At 34.2% G+C, this 22678-nt stretch overlaps 1 protein-coding gene across 5 annotated transcripts in view; it reads right to left on the reverse strand.

Annotated features, from left to right (window-relative positions):
* LOC149579489 (protein EARLY FLOWERING 3-like) overlaps window positions 1-22678 on the reverse strand; it is a 61583-nt gene that overhangs the window by 36978 nt on the left and 1927 nt on the right. For 2 of the 5 annotated variants that reach the window (XM_089833134.1, XM_089833148.1), the window contains exon 2: window positions 6395-6489. The exons of the other annotated variants lie outside the window; for them this stretch is intronic. In XM_089833134.1, coding sequence (XP_089689260.1) covers window positions 6395-6418 — 24 coding nt within the window. In that variant the 5' untranslated portion in view covers window positions 6419-6489. The remainder of the gene's footprint in view (window positions 1-6394; window positions 6490-22678) is intronic. 5 annotated transcript variants of the gene reach the window in all.

The following is a 22678-nucleotide window of genomic DNA, read 5'->3' on the forward strand; positions in this document are numbered from 1 at the left end:
GTGCAACTTTGTTATCCAACATCAAGTTGGTCGTTTTATAATCACTGGTGTTCATAAATTTTGTAGATTCTTAGAGGGTTAGTGATAGATCGTTTTATAATGACTGGTGTTCATAAATTTTGTAGATTCTTAGAGGGTTAGTGATAGACTTGTCTCTTGCTGCAAAGCAATCTTAAAAAGGTTGCTACCTTCTTCTTTTTTCTAGATGGATTTTGGCTATGCATTATATGTGCAAGCATTAATGCGTTTTCATTGATGTCAACATATTTCTTTTCCCTCACAATGTTCCTAGTTTGTTTAGTGGAGAGATTGGATCGGTATGGTTTATTTATTATGTATCAGATCTTGCACAGTTACAAATGGTTGCAGAAATATCTATAGATGATCATTTTTGGATTGCATAGGTTGATATTATGATTTGAGTGAGCTATAGTGTGTTGACTATAAACTGGGCACCGAACTTTTTTGGTTATTCAAGAAATGACAATGTCACAATTTTTGGATTGGTATGGATTGCTTAAGCAATATTTTATGTTTGACATCATGTAGATCTATGAAGGGTCTCAGTAGTACCAGAATGTTCTGAAAAAATTATGACCACAAGAAATGTAGTCTTTTGCAGGGTAGTTAATAGACCATTACAGGAGGGTATTAGACTATTTTTAGTATCCTAGGTTAATGCTATTTTTAGCTTGTTATTTAAAATCTTAGTTGTCATCATTTATACAATCTCAGTATCCTAGGGTCATTTAGACAACTTCTATTTTTAGTTGTTGTCTTTATTTAGATAGCTTTTCTTTTTTCATTAACGCCTTTATAGAAATTGGAAACTCTATATATTCAATGAATTGCTAATACAATTTAATAAGTTTATTTGAGTTTCAATACTGAAACAAGTGTTAGATAGGATGTGATAGTAGCATGGATGAAACCTACCCCCAAGCCTAGGATAGAAGAACATGATAGATTACACACGATGCCTATTTGCCACATTTTCATCGTAGTAGCACCAATTTGCCAAGTATTCAATAGTGAATGTGTTATTCTATTTTTTTCTTTTTTTTCTTTTTTTTACATTTTGATATTTTTTTAGAAGATAATAGATGCATGCGAGGAAATGGAGGAAAGACTCAAGCATCTTGTTTTTTGAAAGATAACCTTGACAAATGTGCAATAATGGAACATGGATATCAAGGTATGTTCAAAGATGTTGGTAGGAAGGGAAATGAAATGGATGATTGGATGAAACAAAATAAGGACTTATGTAAAGGATTTGGATAGGATGGATGAAAGGCTAGAAAATAGGTGTTAGATGATGGAGTGCAAACAAACTTGCTTTTGAGTGGAGGAGAATGTGGACAAGATCAACATTGGTACGACACCTTAAGACGCAATAGATGATGAAGAGGCAAATTGTAGATTTAGGGACTTTCATGGAACAGTGTATGGAATTTTAAGACATAAGGGCGCAAAATAGATTAGAAAGGTGGTAGAGATTTAGATGGAAGGATAGTAACTTTGGATGCCAACTTAGATTTTCCTTTAGGAAATTGTGCTTTGAGAAGCCTCTTAGAAATCCACAAGGATTTTGATTTTTCATTCTGTTGTGGTTCCTTGGAATGCATTGCTTCCACAAAGGACTTAGGAACCCATATGGTTTAAGTCTTTTCTTTCTTTTGCTCAATTGCCTTTCAGAGGTTCTTTTCTTTCTTGAATGGGACTCTTAAATGGGTTTGATTAGGAATGGAGCACATGACAGTGATGGTGGCATTACATCTAGAATTTTGAATCATGAAAGGAACTTGCGTTATGAACTAGTTTAGCTTAAAAATCTCTTACAAATAGCATTTGGGAGTTTTCAACAATGGATGCACCGTTTGATATAGCATAGACTGGTCTTGTGAAACTTTAGGGGACGAAGAAATGGAGGCTATCAATTTCTTGGTGGGAGGTGGGTGTGTCATTGATGTGATTATTTTGTATGAGTCATTGCTAGAAAAGATAAATGATTTAAACATTGCCTACAAATAATTTCTTGTGTATAATCTTGTCTTGCAAGCATCTACTCATAAGTTTCAGTTTGGTGTTTCCATTGCTTGTGAAGTTTTGTTTAAAATATTACATTGGTATTTGTGTGTCATCATGCATTTGTTGATTGGACAAGTAGCACAATGAGTGGCACATTGGCTATGCTTGGTTGAGATCCAAAAAGTAGTTGGATTGTAACTATATTCATGCTTGTTTGGGATACCCTTGAGGACATAAGATGAGATTCATTAACACGTGCTGTGACTAATAGTGAACTAGTTTGTGTACTGAACTTGGTAAGTATTGACCTGTTTGCACAATTACTTGTGGCATTGGTAGTTGTATGGTTGCTTGAGGAACACTTGATGATTTAAGTTGAATGCTACCAAAGCTTAGTTGTATTGGTAAAGATTTTGATTCAAAATTTGTTGGTGGTCCTTGTTGAATTGTATCAAGCTCTTGGCTGCATGTTATATGGTTATGCGAGTGGAACTACAATAGGACTTAGGTCAACACCTAATTACATGGTACTTAGATCAAAATTTGGTTGCATGAAGTTAGTGTCTAGTTGTGTTGGGTTGAACTCTTAATGTGTTGGTTTGAACAAATTTTGTTTTGAGATTTGATTGAACGGAGTTTTCATCCAGGCTTTGATTTCGGATTTGGTTGAATGGCATTTGATTTGGGATTTGGTTGAAACAGGCTTGATTTGAAATTTCGTTAAATGAGGATTGAATTCTGATTTCGCTTAAGGGAGCTTGATCTGGGATTGGGTTGAATGAATTTTGATCTAGAATTAGATTGAAGTTTGTGTTCCTTGGTTGAATTTTGTTTGGCATGTGTGTTTATGAGATGAGAGTTGGTATGTCTATTAGTGAGATGAGAGTTGGTATGCCAACTTGCTTGAGTGTTGAACTTGAGCCTCCAAATTTTTAAAGTGGTTTGGATGTCTCTCGACTTTATTCTTTTTTACATTTTTCACTATTTTTTCTGAGATCTCTATTTTCTGAGCTAGTTTTTCCTCTAGTGATGCAAAAATAGGGATAGGACTTATTTGGAGAAGATAACTATGATTCAAATACCAGGACATGTATAAGTTGGATTGATGTGATTGACAAGTTGACAGTGATAAAATAGTCCCAGGAGGGTAGGAAGGTTGATATAGGGGCGATGCTCTTTCAATTGAAGGGTCACATTTTCTACTATAGAAGTAAGGTCAATCCATCATATTCGTTTTGGACTAAGATCAAGGATGCTTGAAAATTTTTGTTTTTTTTTTCTTGGAAATTTTTTTTGAGGTTTTGGAATGAACTTGGAATGCAACTATAGTAATGCTATGTGTTGTATGAACTTTTTGGATGACATGAAACATAACCAAAGATGGAAAATGTGATCCTATTTTCTAAGTTTGAGTTTTGAAAACCTTAGCAATGCAAATGTATGGACGTAACCAAACAAAACTAAAAAGAAATCAAGACCTTAAAGAACCAAAAAGAAAAACAATGCATAATGGAAAAAAAATCTACCTGTTACAATACTAATGAGCTTGGGGTTCGACTTGTTGATAGTGATAATAAAGGACAATTCAAGAAGGTATCCATCTCCTAAAAATAACCTAAGTTTGATATAAGAATTGATCTTAGGATTTTTATAATCTGATTTAAGGATGCCAGCCTAAGACTTTATTACTCTAGGGAATTGAAATTACCTAAAATGAAGGATTTGATTTTTTTACTAAAAAAAGGCCAGAGTTTGGGACAATACAAATTAAGGCAATGATCAACTTAAGACTTAAGAAAATGACAATGCAAAGTTTAACCTAATGTGACACCTATTTTTTTAAATGAAAGGTTGAACAAAGTTTTCAAAGTCTATTGTTTTTGCTTCAAAAACAATGCACAAGTTTTCAAGTCTCAAATATTTTTGACAGATATTATGTGTCAACTGTGTTCGGAAAAAAAGTTGAGTTTTGGTTCTGAACGAAAATGCTATTTGAACATTCACATAAGACACATCAAACAAAATGGATGTTTGACTCTAAAGACCAAAGACCTGGAAGCCTGAATTAGCCAATGTTTACATTTACTAGTCATCCTATTTAAAACTCTTGTAAGCAAGCACAACCTAGGATGGAAAGAGGATACTTCTTGTTGGATCTACCACGTCAAGAAAATGCATGTTCATGGTGAACAACTAGAGGTCATGGCACAAGCTTTGGGGTTGGCACCAACACAACTTTCCTCTTACCCCAAAGGTCCAAAAACTTGTAAGCGAGGGATTCATATTTCACAATGAGGGTTACATGGAGAGCATTTACGAGATAAAAAATCCACGCTCCCTAAACAAAGAAGTATGAGATTTGGGCCTCTAATTACAAAATGGTTCATAGTGAATATTTGAGGAACGTATCAAAGTACAAAAATTCACAAAGCAAGCTACTTAAATGTTTGACAACCCTTATGGGTCTAGGGTCATTTAATACCCAACTCTAATAGCACTTTGGCTATATGCTTCAAATTAGACAAGCCTTAACTTGCTAACCTTTTATATAGCAGCTTGAAAAGAAAATTTGCTCAAGGAGAAACCTAGTGGTGATGAAATCCCTAAAAAAGTCTCTCCTAAGAAATGAAAAATCGAGCAGTGTTAAACTTTCTCTTACACCTAAGGTCTACAAAAGAAGGGTAGAGGATACTTTGCACAATTGTGGGTCCACCCTACGATACCAAGCACAATAGACACTTGTTCATTTACCCATTAAGAAAGGAAACGTGATCAAAATAGAACAAATTGTTTTCTTTTCCTTCCCAATTAAAACTAGGTGAAAATTGTAGGGTACAATTTACCACCTAATTAATCTATGTCAGAATAGAAATTGTACGTTGACCACCTGCTTAGATCAAAGTGAAGTTGTTCATTTGGTCCATCTAATTTAATCTAAGTGATATTGTTGTTGTCCATTGATACATCTAATTATAAGAGAGATAGTTGCTGTTCATTAATTCATCTAATTAATTCTAATTGATATTTGTTGATTCATTTAGCCATCTCAGATCTTAGAGATAAAACATACAATAAAACATCCAATTAGCATTAGAAACTAAAAAACTAATGCAACTGAAAACCCTACAAAAAAAAGAATTAGATCAAATACAAGGAAGACTAGATCAAATGAAGCACTTGCAAGAAGATTTTATCATGAGTTCCTGTAGACACGAAACTCAAACATTTTATTACATTTTAAGCATTCACGTTGGGTTCACCAATAATGTCGACTAGGAACCAACCATGAAAACATCAAAATGAATTGCATAAAAATGATAAATAGACTGAAAATCTGCACATCCCATTGACATCATTCAATTATTTTTCTTTATCCTCTAATTTGATGTTGCTCTCAAATTGCAAAGTACACTAATTCGAGAAATTGTAATGATACGATGATAGTGATAATAATCAAAGAAGCGTTGAGGATTGTGGCCTCAATTTACAGATTTTCAAAATCAATTGAATCGATAGGATTGATTGAAGATCAAGGACTCCAATCACTTGAAACGGTTAGCTAAGAGGAGTCAAATAGGAAAATTCCATTTGCAAATGGAAAGGGAAATGGTATTAGGGGAAATTAAATGGAGAGGTCAAATGAACAGGAGTGAAAAGTGGAAAGAAGATGAGTGAAAGTAGAGAAGTTTGGGAAAGAAAGTTACTGATGTGGAGTGAGCTAATATTTTTTAGTTATTCACTCATATGTTAGGAAATTAAACAATAAAATAAAATAACTGATTTAATTGTGAGTGTGATTAAAAGTGAGATAAGTAGAAAAACATTTTTATTTTTCATAGGAGGAACATTAGGATAGCAGGTGAAATAAATGAACAATAATTTGCCCCAGGACAGACTAATGTCAGAAAGATATAATGGTTAAATAGTATACGAAATTACTTGATTGGACCAATGAAAGAGTGATTGAGGCCAAATTGGCAGAGAATTATCAAATCAAAGGACTTAATTAATGAATGGAAACAACATCGACCAGTGATGAAGGGCATTATTCTTGGTAAGTAACATCGGCAATTAACTAGCAAAAAGTTGCAGGAACAATAATAGAGGAAATTGAATAAATAATGATCAGACTCTATCAACCAATAACCAGTTTTGGTTGGGCTTTATGCAAACACACCAGATAAGTATTTGCTGTCATAATCATAAATTGTTGAAAATGAAGATACTAAGGTATTCCTGTATTTATTTTTACAGCACTAGTGTCATTGGGATTGACATATTAGGTGAAAAATTCAGCAGTTTAGTTGGTATATAACAAATTAAGAAACAAATCTGTGTCAATAGATATTCATGCAGATATATTTACCAACAACTGGTTGGTCCTGGCCATTACAACTGGCAAGCATCATCAGCAACTCATGAAGAAACATAAATAATTACTACAAAGAATTCTTTCAAACTCTGCACAAAAGATAAGTTTTGTCACAATTTGTAGTAAATATCATATGCATTGACACTAGCATCTCCAAGAAATATAAAAGAATAAAATATATTTAACTAGCATAAGCACAAATGCTTTGCTTCACTACTTAATTGATGAGTTTGTAGCCACATCTATTGATAGACTTCTATAAAACAGGGTAGAATCATAGACAAGAAAATCTTTAAGTGACAGGTTAAGTCAGAGCAGGGGGTTGAGGTGTGGTGATTTGTGGGAAGGTGGGGCAGTTATGCAAGGTGGATGTTCAATAAATAACCTGATCACTTTAATTATCAGATGCATCCTCTATAGACAATAAGTTAGCAATCATGCAAAATACTTCTAACATGCATGGTTGATGTTCCCCAGTATGCAGAGGGGAAGCTGGTAAAACACATCCTCTTTCAAGGGAAAATCTGGACAATTGGCAAGGTGGATACCATATCAGAGCCAATTTCAAGTTCAAAACCAATTATTTTCCTTCTCATTCATATCTTTTTGGTTCAGTGAGAGTGTTTCAAAAACTGGTTCTGATTAAATGCATGTGAAAAAAACATACTGTCCATCTATGCTGGTACCTTATAATTATTCCTACAACAATAAAAGCTCCTCCATGTGCAAAGCACAGAGGTGTTTTCCAGAAACAATCAAATCTTTGTGTATGGTAATTTTGTTGCACGCACATGTGCATTTTATTATGTTTCCCTTACTCCACACAGATGAAAACTCCAAACAACACATACAGTAATCAAAGCTTGGGAGCACAAATTACAATTCACACTGTGAAGGAAACACAATCTGTGCATAATTTACATACTCAAGGTCCTCCTACAGGTTCTAGTCATTTAACTCACCCATATTAGGCTTTCTTCCTCTCTAATGCTGATTTACAATCTTCTTCTTGCTCATTATGAGAAAACATTAAATGATCGTTCTCAAACAATTGCATATTCAATTTCCCGAATAGATGGCATCAAAGGCCCCAAGTCTACAGGATGTCCAGAACGTTAGATGCATCCTCTGGACTCTAGGTGACACATCCCCACATCCCATGGAACGCTACCTTCCAACTTTCAACTTCAAGTATCAAGTCACGGTGAATCGAAAACATTCATTTTTACTATGATTCGCTCTTCTTTAAATTATCTGCACGTTTTTACACATTTTAAATTCAAAAACTTGTAATAGAAAAAATGATAGCCTAGGGTTTTATCTTTTTTCCCTATGAATCGATTTTATGTTTTTATATATTTCATCTTTGTTACTTGCATTTTTAACTGACCCTTCTGTTTGTTAATCTCTTTATACTTAAGGTTATCCAATTTTAATATAACACGGAGAAAGTCATAAAGTAAAGATCTATCTTGGAAGTAGGGTAGGTTGGGCACAAAGAAGGGAAATTTTCTTTGAAGATAGTACAGTGGAGAGCAAATAGGAGGCATTCATTGCCTAAAATTACAACTTGTCTTCATACTTGGGCATGGTGTTGCCTCTCCCAGAGAATTTTGATCCTACATTTGTTAGAGTGGTGGGAATTCTTTCAAAAACAAGAACTGAAGAATTAGATGAAATCAAAAAATAGCTGTCCATGCTTCCCTATGCCCCAAATTAGATCAGTTCTAGCAGCATTGGCCCTAGAGCTTGTGAGAAGCAATGTCCCCATGGTTCATGTTCATGTTCGACATAGACAAAATTCAACTAAAATTTGCAACAATAACAATTTAATTCAAACATTATGAATATGCTGAATTTTATAACAAATCTTCATAATCACAAATCTAAATAATATTTTAAATATTACATATTAATGCATTTAATTTGAGATTAAAAATATTTCACATTTTCTATTTTAAAATATTAAACTTTACTAACAAGAGAGACATGTCACTTTTACAAAAAGAGAAATCAAAATAAGCAAGTGATTGGTCTTGTTGAGGGAGCCTTCTATCTTTATCTACTTCCTCTTTCTTTGTCATTACTTCACCACTTGAACAGTTGAAAGCGCCATGAGGTAGTCATGCCAACAAGATGAGCTTGACATCCTTTCTCTATTCGTGAATAACGTTGTTTATCAATAGCTTAACCTACATCAATAACATAAAGAATTAATCTTCCAGCAACAACCTTTGTTTGAGGCTATAAACCTTTATCTGTATCAGCATAAATGGTTTGTCACCAGTCAAGCATGTTTGCCAAATATTTTCCATTGTAAACAACTTTATTCCCTCACTATCCCTCTTGTAAAGTTGTGAATCAAAAGTTTTAAAGAAACAGAAATTATTGACTGCCTTCACTTGAAGTACTTCTGAAGTTCTTCCATAAGTCAAAATTGTGTGCAACTTATTGCCCTGGACTATCACTGCCCTCACATTTGTCAACTTTAGACAGTGCATCAATTTGTAGCTTCATGTACGTTATGTCTATCTTTTACTCATCTTTGAAGAGAAACTGGTCTTTGCAATATAAAAATAATATTCTTCTCAATACAGATCATTCAGCACAGTGCCCTATGGGATTGGCTTGTCAAACCTTATAAAGAATTCAAATAATCTTTTCTTTTTGGCACAAACCAAATGAATTGACTCTTTATCCTCATAAAGTGGGATCCTTGAGATTTGATATGATTCTACATATTACCCCATTTCCTTGAATAACTTAATGTTGAGAGACACAAGAGAGCTTTGTGATTGAAATCTGTGTCATCACCAAAATTCTAGTGCTTCTCATGTGCTGCCCCTGCCACAAGAGTATCATGCCGTTTTGGAATGATGGTATCAATAATTGTTGAAATTCAGTCATGATATCTATGATTTCACATTTTTGCATACATATCTTTATGGACATATCATCAAACAGTTCACGTTCATTGTCTTGGCTCCCACATTGCGCATGCATGTCTTGCCATCATGACATGCTATGAGAGCACATTACTTTGAGGCATTCCGTCAAACATTTCACCCACCTTGCTTTTGTATAACTATCTGATTTGTTTTCTTCAACAAAAATCCATGAGTAGAAGGTGGCCAAATCGAGAAATGATAAAATCCTTGCACCACGAGTTCCTCCAAGTGTGGCTTCCTGTCAAGCGATTGATATGCTTACCCATAATTAATTCACATTGCATCATGTGTTTATGGATGTCGGCACCTTGTCAAATGCTTGACGAGTGCTTATTCAAACTCCATCACGCTTGATCACATGGAAATGTTAAATATCATACCCTTATCAAAACTATTGCCATCCTTAAACGATATTGGAGACTCCAAAAATCTGCATGCTCCTTTCTTTTGGAAATTCTCAATTCACGCCATTTTGTCAAACATGTAAATGAGAATTCAATCGAACAATCGAACGCATCCACCATCGATTCATAGCATTAATGTGGCATTTTGGTAAACAGTTGCCTAACTTTTTAGTCCCAACACTAAGGTGTTATGTCGAACAACTCACACATTGCATGTATTACCTTTATTTGATGTTGATTCCTACATTAATTCTTCTCATTTGTGCCAGAGAATAGTAGCCTCTGTGGAAGAAATTTCAGCATGTTTGACGCTTCCCCAATAGCCAGGGTTGTGATGAACATGACCATTGTATGTGACAGTTGCCCCAAATCAAGGTGCATAGCCTGGTAAAGTAATTTCTACAAGAACATGTGACGAAAAAGATTTGTGTAAATACATTTTCATGAGTGTCTCCACGCTACTCCAAATCTCTTCTGGAGCAACATTTTTATGGAAGGATATTGCTTTAGAGTTTGACTTGATAGATTGAAAAGACAATTCCATATTTCTTGCCCATGAATGTTGAACTCAACCATTGTGATCATGACAGTAGCGACAATCTGCTACAGGCATATATACACACCAATGTATTCATAAACTCTGTGACCTGCATTCTCTTCTGAAAATTTCTAATCCACTTCAACAAATCTATTTCATACATGACACAAATGCCAATTCGCTGAATTCACAATTTCCATTTCACAAAAGTATAGAAGGAAGCGGAATAGGTTGCAGAAATTCTTCTTACACCTCATCTATGTTTCAGATTTCTGCATTTTCAACGTTTGGTCTTATGTCATTGCCTGTACAAGGTATTGGTATTGATGCTCCATGTTTTGCATACATATCAACCATGAAAGTTGATGCAGGAGTATCTTGGGTTAACAAGCAATCTTGCATCAACCAAAAAAACATTTCTTGTTTTCTGTACCAGACTGTTGTTTGCAAAGTAGCCATTGTTGCCTTTGATTTCAGTTTGCGCACAGTTCACATCATGTTGAGGACCTATTCTAGATCCTTGTCCTAAGTGTGCGCATTTTGATGTTTCATATTCTTTGAGTTCTGTGTTGTTCTTTGCAGTCTCTGTTTCCTACAGTTTTCATCCAGCAAGTCATGTTGTTTCTTTTCACACAGTTCCCGCTGATGACGTGGCATCTTGCATGGTTGGGAGCTGACTCCTAAGCCCCATGTGGACCTATCCTTAAGTGTGCATGATCTTATGTTGTCCTTTGCTTGGGTTTTAGTTTACTTTTCCAAAATTTGGACCTATAATGTAATTAAATGCTTGACTAACCGACTTGTACCTTAGCTGGCTACATAAGAAGCTTGGTTAGAGGTAGAAAGTAGATTAAGAATCGGTACTAATCCATGAGAAAAATGCATCAGGTTGCCCTAGTATTGTAATGTCAAAATTGAGGACAACAGATAATTTACTATCAAGGGAAAACCGGTTGCCAGGTATCCCATTCTGGTTTCAGAAGACAAGGAAACATCTATAGAAAGAAATCCGGTGATTAAGAAGAATGTAGAGTTTCTTTAGTATCTTTTGCATGCTAATAATCTAGAGGAAAACAACTGGTTCAAAAAGTATATAATTGAGCCCATTAATGGGAAATAATGGGTTAATCCAATATCATGTGTCATGGATACTATTGCTTGAATAAAACCTAAGGATGGGTGGTAGAAAGTGAATTTTTTATCTGACTTCCAAGGGCAACCTTGGTTTGTTGGGTGATTTTAGAATTCAGGATTGGACAAGGAAACCTATTGCTATACACAAAAAGAGATTAGAGGATGGATCAAATAATGTAGCAGAAGTGGAGGCAGCATTGGCAACAATCAAGATGGCAAAAGGTTTAGGGGTTAGGAGATTACATCTTGAAGGGGATTCCCTCATCATCATTCAAACAATAATTAAAGGAACAATGGAGGCTTGGCATCTACAGAAGTGTGTTGATCTTATTAATATGTAATTGGTGAGGATAAATGACCTTAGAATTACACATGTTAAAAGGAATGGATATAAGGAAGCAGATAGTTTGTCAAATTGGGCTCTAACCTTTGCTAATAAAGGTGATATTTTAATTAAGGATTTGAGAGTATTGCAAAATCTAAATTGATCACTTAAAAATTAACTAGGATGATCCAAGGTGATGCATAGAGAGTGGTAGCAGTGTACAGATGTAGGGAGTTATTGATGATGAGGAGGTCGAAATGATAGGATTGATTGCTGGGAATGTCCAAAGATCTTTAGAAAACCCTAGCATTTGAAGCTCATTTTTACAAATGAAGGTGTTCAAAAAAGCATGCTCTAGTTTTGTTGTGTGAAGATGGAGACATCTTTCACTTTTATTGCAACAAAGCAACAAATCGCATTTTATGGCTCAATAAGTAAAAGGCAATTAGAAGGCATGTTTTTGTTTGAGGATGATTGTCTAACAAAATATGTAATGATTGTTCTAGGTTAAATGTTCAGTTAGGTTGAAAACAGACATAGAACAAACACAAATGTTTATGTGATGTTAATGGCGTGGTGAATTCTTTTTGGAGGAGTCGACAGTAGTAGCACGCTCGGTTCTAGAAGCCATCACTCCTTCGAAATTCCTGGGCGAAATGGATTCTATTCTTGGCCTGAATTTGAGTGATCATTCTGTTAATCTCGAAAGAGTGGAGGACACTAGATTTATATTGTTCGTGTGTAGGTTTGATGAACAGCAAAGCAAAGAAAGGTTCACAGATGCACGTCGTGGGTAGTAAGCACTAAAATTGGTTTTGTGCTTGCAGTAGTTAGAAGGTTAAATTGAGGAAATAAAGCGAAGACAGGGGCTAGCAGATGTGGAAGTTCCACAGAGGAAACATGCACTGAGAAGAGGTCGTAGAGGTAGAAAGGTTGAAGACAATGTGGAACCAAAGGCTGAAAAAATGCATAGAGGCTAAGACGAGCACACGTAGACAATCCAACTCTCGAGTGAATGAAATTGTGTATGTGTGTTTTATTAGTTTGGTTTGGTTTGAATTTAATCATAAACAAGCCCTATCATTTTTTGATGTGAAATTTTTGAGATGCTTTTTTAGTGTCGAATGTGAGAAGGTTGGAGTGAGAGTTTTCTGGGGTTGATCAACGATGTATTCCAAATCGTCATGGTGTTAGGTGTAGGTGGGAGTAGCTCTGGTTTATGATCTTTAGGTTACTTTCAATGTAAACCCATTTAAATTATTAATAAAAATCAAAAAGTGTTACCAAGGAGAAAAAGGAAATAAATGTGGTCCATAGCTCATCTGAGGAATTTAAGGATGGCCTTACCTCCTTGTTCATAGCGAATTCAAAGGAGAAGAATTCAAGTGCCCTAGAATAGAAGGGCAAAAGAATAAAAACATGAAAGGCAAACGGAACACAATTTTGTATAATGGCTAGTATGTAATTAATTGTAAATGGCATGTCAATAGGAGTCTTGTTGTCATGTCCCCATTTTGGAGGCAATTTGATTTAATTAATTTAATTAATTAGGTTGTCCAAAATAATGAATATTTAATGAGGATGACTAATTAATTATTTTAATTAAATAAATAAGTGGTATTAAGTTAATTATTTATAAAGTTATCAAATAAATAAATATTAAAAGGTAACTTTATATTTAATTAATTTAATAAAGTGACTTGAATTATAAAATATTTTATAAAGTCACTTAATAGATAAAACAAAATAATGTTCTAGAAGCTTCTGGAGAAAGTGGAGGAAAAAGAATAAATAGGCACCCCGAGCTTCATTCTAATAATCCAGATTTGTTGTTGTTGATGTTGATGTTTGTTGATGTGCATTGTGGAGCCTAGGGTTTCTGCAATAGTCACAACTGGCCATTGAGAACGAAAACTCTCAATTGGTACGCAATTTTGAGAGTGTGAAATATCACTTGAATTATTGCAGCAAGGAGGAAGATACTTCAATCTTCTATTTGTGCTACATTGAGAAAAAATATTTGAGGCCATTGAGAACGAAAACTCTCAATTGGTACGCGATTTTGAGGGTGTGAAATATCACTTGAATTATTGTAGCTGGGAGGAAGATACTTCAGTCTTCTATTTGTGCTACTTTGAGAAAAAAATATTTCAGTACAAAAAGCAAGCCGAAAAAGCAGTTCGAAAAAGCACACCGAAAAAGCAGTTCGATAAAAGCAGGCCGAAAAAGCAGTCCAAAAATAAGCAGGCCGAAAAAGCAGAACTGAAAAAGCAAAAACGGAAAAAGCAAATCCGGAAAAAGCAAGTGGAAAAAGCAGATCGGAAAAAAAAAAAAAGCAAGCAGAAGGGGCAGCATTGAAGGAAAATATTACAGCCATCCACAATCAGGTTCTTCACTTCTCATTTGGCATATTTTTTGAGAAATGTAGGTTTTCAGCTGAGTACAAAATATAGCTTCAGCACTTCATTATTTTACATTGTACTTGTCTTTGTTTGCCATTTGGCATTATTGGTATCAAAGGAAGGCTATGATTTTGCAATTAAAGAGCATTGTAATTTTTAGACTATCTATATTGTAAACCTAGAGTTTGATGATCAGCTTATTAGTTTGCATGCCAATTGTTTGACAAAATGTCAATTGGCTGTAAGTTCTCTTTTTGGCATAAATAATGTTATAATTTTGCATACTAAGTGTTTATATTAATGCCACTTGGTTGTAAGTGCATTAATGCCATCTTAGATTGCATCCAAAGTATTTGTCTTAATTACTAGTTGCTGTAGCTGCATATTGCAAGTAGTTTAAGTCACATATTTGTATTGAATATTGTCAAAATTAGTTGCACATTCATGTTAGGTCATTGTTTAGAAAATTTAGAGTCTTTTTGTAAGCATTCTCTTTGATGCAAATCGAAACAAGAGTCATTGCAGCAATCTGAAAAGTTATATCAGTCAGAGGACCTTTGCTTGCAAAGTGTTTGACGAAATGTCAAACAACTGAAGTATAAAGATTTTTGGTGTTTGAATAAGTTATAACCTGTTGGGGTTATTACACTTGTTAACTAGGACTTGTATAGCCCAATTTTGTATATACATAGAAGGTCTGAAATTTTTGATAGTGAATATAGAAGATATGATGTAAATACGGATGTAAAGTTAATCTTTTGAGCCTATAAAAAGTTTGGGATTGCAAATATATAGAAGGCCCAGGTAACAAATACAGTCTCTCCAATACTCAAATTCTAATATCTTCCCTCCTTTCAAGTACACTTAGTATGTTAAGGATTTCCTCGCAGAAGTTTATGTATTGGAATAAAAATTGTGGAGTAAAATTTTGGTTCCTGAATTGTGGATTAAAAGTGTTGAATGGAATACAAAGAAAATTTTGGTTGAATACTTAATCTTAGTTTCCATCCAAACGAAAGAATAACAAAAAAAGTCTTTGAAATCCATTAAAAGAAATCATATCATTCAGTTCAGGAAAAGCAGATTGCTAGCTAGGGTTTGGAATTGGAGGGATGGTCAATGGTGATTAGATGCTTAATAGAATAAGATATATACTCTAACTTAAGGATAACAAGAATAAGAACTATAATACAAGGAATACAAAACTTAGAAAGAGGACATAAGCTGGCATGCTCAACAAGAAACTAAGATAGGATATAAACTTGCATGCTTAGCAAAAAAGGCAAACAAATCCTCTACTCCATTAAAAAATATAGGAGTAGCTTAGAAGTGAAAGCAACACACTACTATATTCCCTTTGTTTGTTGCCATTTTACTAGACTTCGGAGAGCTTAAAAAATAAGATCAAGTGCTCTCACCAACAAGAGGCTCTTGGGCAACCTAAGCGAAGAAATGGAGGTTACATGTTATGGAAATGTTATTCTTTTGCTTGTGACTTTGAGAAGCTTCTACATTCAAGTGAAACAATGGATTGATCCCTTTTACTCTTCTCATCAAAGCTTGGCTCTATGACAAAAACATAAGGCATAGAATTTATAAACAAGGTGCAAGGACATGTTATTCTGGAGGGGGTGAATTAGATGATAGGTTTTGTCAATGACATCTTCAACAATAACAAATAAGGTTTCGGTTGGCCTTTTAAAAAATAGATGAATAGTTGCTTCTTGGTAGTTAGGTTGATTTAAGCATAGTTTTTGCACATTCCTAAGCTTTGTTTTTTTTAATGTTTTTGGTAGCTTCAGAAGATATTGTGTGTACCTACAATGGTTGTGCCTACTATTCTTTGCTTTCTTTGTTGTATTGAAGGTCGTCTGTCCGAAATCTGCGATTTTAGAACTTCTTTGCTAATATGTCTGTGTAATTTTTTCCATCTCTTGGCTCATCTTCAAGCAAGCTTCTTATGTTGTTATGGTGTTAGTGATAATGGAACAACTGTGTAATCAATGTCAACCTTTATCTCTTCATATCTTCTCTCTATTGTGTTTACTCCGCGTCATAAGCATGTGAATGCCTTGAAGATGGATTAGTTCACTTTCCTTACTGACACATCCATGCCAATCGATGGGAATTTAAGTGTTTGGCAATTCATGTCATATCAAGTTGTATTGAGTAAGTAAAAGGGCCTTGCGAGCAATGTCTAAATTGTTTCTTGTAATGCATTGCCATGTTATCATTAGAAGCATTTGGTGATACATTGCCATGTTAATGTCTAAAGCAATATCCAATGGCATTAGCATGATCATCTATCTTGAGTTTATGAAGGTGAATCAGCTCTCTCTCAACCGTCACTAGTAATTATGAGGTATCATCAGGCTTTGCTTACTAGCAAGGGTTAGTATGTGTTTGTCTTCCATTATTATTAATTTTTATGGTTTCATATTAAAGAATAATGAAAGACATGAATTGTAACCGCCATAGAATAATTAATGCTCTACAGGTGGTAACTCTTGGGCAACTGTCAATTGTAGTCTTCTTGGGCCATGGAAAGCATAGATTAGAGGTGATCATTCAAGAAAGGAAGTGGGCTACATTATCATGATAGACAGAGGGTTATTATTGTGTCCACTTCTAGCTTTGCCGCATCTGCTCTTTGAATCTTTGTTTTTGGTTGTAGACATTAGTGTCTTTGCTTATTCTCGCATTTTGGCTCAAACTGTGATGTATGATTTGTGGAATGACATTGTCCTAATCATCATTCTTGAGTTTATGAAGGCGAATCAGCTCTCTCTAAATTATCACCAATAACTATGAAGTATCATCAGGGTTCACTTGTTGGCAATGGTTGTCATGCTTTTGTCTTCCATTATTATTAACTTTTATGGTTACATATTGAAGAATATCAAAAGACATGAATTGTCACTACCATGGAATAGTTATGCTCTACAAGCGGTGACTCTTAGGCTACCATTAGTTCTAGTCTTCTTGGGTCATGCAAAGTATAGACTAGAGGGTGATCATTCAAGAAAGGCTAAGTTACCGATTTGGATGCAGATAAGGGATGTGGATGCAAGATGTGGGGAAAAAAAATGGGATACGGAAGCGTTTGGAAACATGTGTGTGTGTGCGTGCGCGCTAAGTAACAAGGTTCGAGTTTGGCAACTATGAAATTCGGATGAAGTTCGACGAGGATAAAAATTCAATATTCAATTCGCCTTATATATAAAATATTAAATATGTAGAATAGTATATCCAATAATTTATTTTCATTTTCTTCTCTTGACTCCTAAAAATCAAAATAATGCTAATTTCTATTTTATAAAACATTAAACTTTAAAAACAAACTAAAATCACCAGCTATATTAATTAAAACAAAAAAATTAAATAAATTAGTTTTTTATTTTAACTTTACAAATTAAAATGAAAAATAATCAAATAATCAAATTTCCAATTTTTTGACATATTAATGTAATAATAAATAAATTATATACTAAATATTAGTATTGTATTCACAATTAATAAAGATAAATTTTATAATAATAAATAAGCTTAAATCTTCTAAATAAAAATAATAACATAAAACCAAATGTATCTTAAACATCCAAAACAACCTAATGTATTATTCTTCTCGTGAAAAGCTCAAATGATTTTTGTCGAATTGTTGTCTGCAGCCATAGGCAGAAATAACACATTATTGTGATGAACAAGCTCATTATTTACTATCGTCAAAAGTTATTGCGGTTGTCTTGCAAAGAGACGATGATAGTGGCGATGGCAACCCAAGCAGAGAAGGCAATACTGGCGATGAAAGCCCAGGCGGAGAAGGGATGACAAGAGAGGCAACGCCAGCTCAGGTGGAGAACAAACAACAATAGTAGCGACAAAGCTTGGGCGATGAAACCAAATGATCTATATTCCGATGAACCAAAAGTATTTTTTTCTTGCTATATGAACTTAACTCGAATTTTTTAAATTTTTTTCTAGGTTTGCCGAATTTCGAATTTGAAGCCAAAAATTCAATGAACCTTGTGACTTCGTATATATATATGTACACATATATACATACATACATACATACATATACATATATATATACATACATACATACATACATATACATATATATATACATACATACATATATATATATATATATATATATATGTATGTATGTATATATATGTATATATATAAATATATATGTATGTATATATATACATATATATACACATGTTTATATATATATTTATGTATATGTATATATACACATGTAAATATATACATATATGTGTGTGTGTGTGTATGTATATATATATAAACATTATTTGTTGATCTCTAATGTTAACGTTAGGATTAAAGAGATTGCTCAAGCCTCAAACAATCATCGAAAGATTTAGGATAAGGTATGGAGACCATAAGATACACGTAGAATTTGTACAAAGTTCTACTTATACCAACATTCCTCTCTACTTCCTTAACCTACGTACTTGAATTGGGCTCTAACTCTCTTTGCATCTCACAAATTGTGGTCATTATATGCCAATATAGAAGTTTATGCTCCATTCCACTCTGTAGTTAATCCCAAACCTTTGCAATTGTTATCTCCCAAAATCAGATCATGATAGGACATCAATCTGTTCCTATAGATCTCCACATCTTCATTTCCTATTAGGCATCTCTATGTAAGTTGTCCAACAAAATATGTTTTCAGATCAACTCCGACAAAGGCTGGGTGGGTGTAGCGGGCCGTAACAAAGCTAGTGAGATTGAGAAATCTAGTGAGTTTTTAAACCCAAGGAGAGATATGTGAGCAGGTGTAGATTATAGAGTATTGTGATATCTAGTTCTTCCAATATTTACCTCAAGAGTGCATGCAGTACTAGTTGGATATCTGAATAGAAAGCTGCATTAGCTATGAAAGAAACAAATTGTTATTGTAATCTTTAAGCAAACAGATGGGTGTCATCATACGTGTTAGATCAATTGATCTAGCCCTGACATTGGGATACACAAGCAAATATACAGAGTTGAAGACGACTCTAAGACCAGAAGTGAATAAATAAAATAGAAGATATTAAGGAGCCCGTGGATAAACGCATCCTGTCGGTATCCACAAAGCTTCCAAACGCATCCCACATCCACCTTCACCTCCAAGCTCGGGGAGGCCGCATCGATAACTTAGAAGAAAGGAAGTGGGCGACATTATTGCGATAAACAAAGGGTTGTTATTGTGTCTGCTTCTAGCTTTGCAGTATCTGCTCTTTGAATCTCTAATTTTGGTTACACACATTAGTATCTTTGTTTATTGTCGTAGTTTGGTTAAGATTGTGATGTATGATTTGTGTAAGATAATTGGTGATGTGACAATTACTAATACTTCGTAATATGTGAGATTTGTATTGTGTTGTTTAATGAGAGCTTTTTGCATCCCAAGTTATGCCATATTTTAGCCTTCTATAAGCCTTCCCGCTCATTTCCATCTCCATTTTAATATTCCATTTTCTCCTTCTATGTTGCATATGATACAATATATATGAGTGATACTTAATCTAGTTATTAGATAAAATATTAGAATAAATTGATGTGATTGTATTTATCTAACATGTTGATTATGAGTTGTGGGTCTCCATGTCACCTACTATGCATCTTCCTGTAATTATTTCACTAATACAAAGCTCCATCAACTTGTAAATGTATAACACTTACCTCAATGGCGATATTACTTAAGTGATGGTTGTAAAGAGGAATACCGCAAACTTTACTTTGTATTGCCTAATGTTTCTTGGCGGAATATAGACACATTTTGTTTTCATCGATATTTTTTATATTGAAATCATTTACAAATCTTGTGCTTATTCAAGTAACAACATGAGAATTACAAACTTATTGAAGCTCCTTTCGAACAACCACACTAGCAACAACATTTGGAAGACCAAGAGTCACAACTTAGTATCCACCTTTTTACAATGAGACAAATACAACCAATAGAAGACCAAGAGTCACAACTTAGAATTTCACAAAGATGTCCCTCTTGGGATTTGAACCAAGGTCTCCACAATGAGAACTCATTACTTCAACCAACTAAGCTAAACCTCTTGGACATTTTTCATCGATATTTATGCAAGCCTCATACATAATACAAGTATGTGTGGAAAGGACATCAAGGTGAGTTACGTGCCAAAAGATGGAAATAAACTTGACCCAAAATTAACCATTATTATTGCTGAAGCATTTTGTATGTAAAGGGTGTAAGGAAGTAAAAAAAGATATTGTAGTTAAGATTCGCTCCCAAGTATCACGGGACAGAAAACCCATCAACTCGATTCTCTCTATAGTTGTCTTTTGTTACAACCATACCATTTTAGAATCATGGTTTAACGAATATAGATAAGACAATCGTATTCTGTTGGAGCAATAACAACAGATTGCCTATTCTTTGCAAGCCATAGATTTATGTTATAGATTTGTTATGTAATAGCCATTCTTTCTATGGAGTGCATGCCTAAGGCATTACTGAATTGTTAAGGCTGCGTATATATAAGCAGCACGAGATATAGCATGGGGATATATATATATATATATATATATATATATATCTCTGCAGAGGAGAATATTGCACGCAATGCTGGACTGTATCATTCCATGATTAATCAAAACAACATTTTGTCATGATCACAACAGCATAGAACTCATCTGTTCTTTATTCGTAGTGCCAGTCAGGGAGTAAGGGCTCGCTCTCTGGCAAAACATGATGGTATTTTTATTTAGTGTGTTTTTTTAATGTATTATTTAAAATTTTTATTTCTTAATTAGTCTATCTGGTGAATTAGATGTTCATATTTTTGTCTATTTACTGATTTCTAGATTAATTTATTTAGATTTTCAGATTAGTTAATTTAGAGTTGGATTTAGTATTTGTATAAATATTTATGTTACTGTTATTTATTTCATAAATTGTTGTTTTTATTATTTTGATGTTTATTTCTGTTTCTGACATTCCTGTTGCCAGGAAGTGACAGTTACTGTCGCTGGGATTTATTTGGTTTTCCATAGGTTCACTTTCACTTGTTGTGTCTTCATTCATAATCCCTCATCTCGCAACTAGCATCCCTTCATGGCATATTGCCTAGACACCTTTCACAAGCTTATGCCCCCGGATTGACACGAATAGAATAGACCAAGCTAAAAATCATTCTAATTTATATTAAATCTTTCTCATTAATTGCCCCAGTATTGGCCTATCACTGTTCACATTGTAGATACTAGCAGGCTATGCTCAGACTGTTGAAAGTCTTCTTCTGTTGATTGTTAAGACTTAGCAATCCTGTTTAGATCATCTCCTAATTGAACTTGAGAATATTGTATCCGGTTTGAGTTCTTCAATAAAGAATCGAATTTTTTATCGCTGGTTTTTTCACCATCAAATGGATGGTTTTCCCAGGATTAACTGTGTCACCTGTTGGTGTGAATTTTTAAGTTTCTGAATATTGCATTTATAGTACTCTGGTTCTAAATTTAACACTTAGAAAATGTTAATATGCAGTTTATATAAAATTGACAAATGATTTTTTTTTTGTTTCCTTCAAAATTGGCTAATCGAAGTAACATGACTACCAGCCCATTTGGCCAAAATTCCCATCCCCTTAGAGATCCTCACTTTTCGCTAGGCATATTTAGCATTGAAGCGTCCAACTTTTAAAGAATGTTCATAATTTGTTAAGTCACCATTTCACTCCTAATTGGCCAAAATTCCCATCCCCTTAGAGATCCTCACTTTTCGCTAGGCATATAAATTTAGCATTGAAGTGTCCAACTTCTAAAGAATGTTCATAATTTGTTAAGAGTCACCATTTCACTCCTAATACTGTTTACCCCTTACCTTCCTCTAAATGGCCCATTGGAAACCCAACCATAAAGAGATGGGATTTGAGATGAGTAGCCAGAAAAGAAGAAAAGAGTGAGAGATCAGAAAGCCTTACAGTTACTATTTATTGTCACTTCTATTACAACCACTAATGCAAAAGAGAAATTAAGAGAAAGCGGTGAGAACATGGGAAGCTGAATGTTAGAGCTGAGCATAGCGCAGAGAAAGCTGGTTGTGCTTATTTCTATACACCTGAGATCTTCTCCTTATATTAGCACATGCTATTTGGACCTCAAATGAACAGAAATCATTGAGAGTAAATGGAATCAGTAGTTTTAGTTTCTTTCACCTCAGTTTATATCTTACATGCAAATGTAATATTCAACAATCTAAATCATCTTGGGGCCCACTTTCAAAAATCCCCTCGCAAAGTATTACGCACATGATTTATGAGACATTCTTGAGATCCTCAACGAAATAAGAACTGAACCAAAAGGTGCTAAAATTCATTATTGTATTTGACATTTTAAAAAAAGTAAAATTTGCTTAACCAATTCACCAGTTTATTTAGGAATTGGGAAAAAAGCCAAACATTCTAAACCTAGATGTCAATTTTTTTTTAATTCCAGCATCAAGGCTTCTCATTTAAATAAGCAACCGGTCATA

Source organism: Cupressus sempervirens, chromosome 1 (assembly GCF_028749045.1).
Source record: "Cupressus sempervirens isolate cs-2001-9-10 chromosome 1, ASM2874904v1, whole genome shotgun sequence".
In the NCBI taxonomy this organism is placed as follows: domain Eukaryota; kingdom Viridiplantae; phylum Streptophyta; class Pinopsida; order Cupressales; family Cupressaceae; genus Cupressus; species Cupressus sempervirens.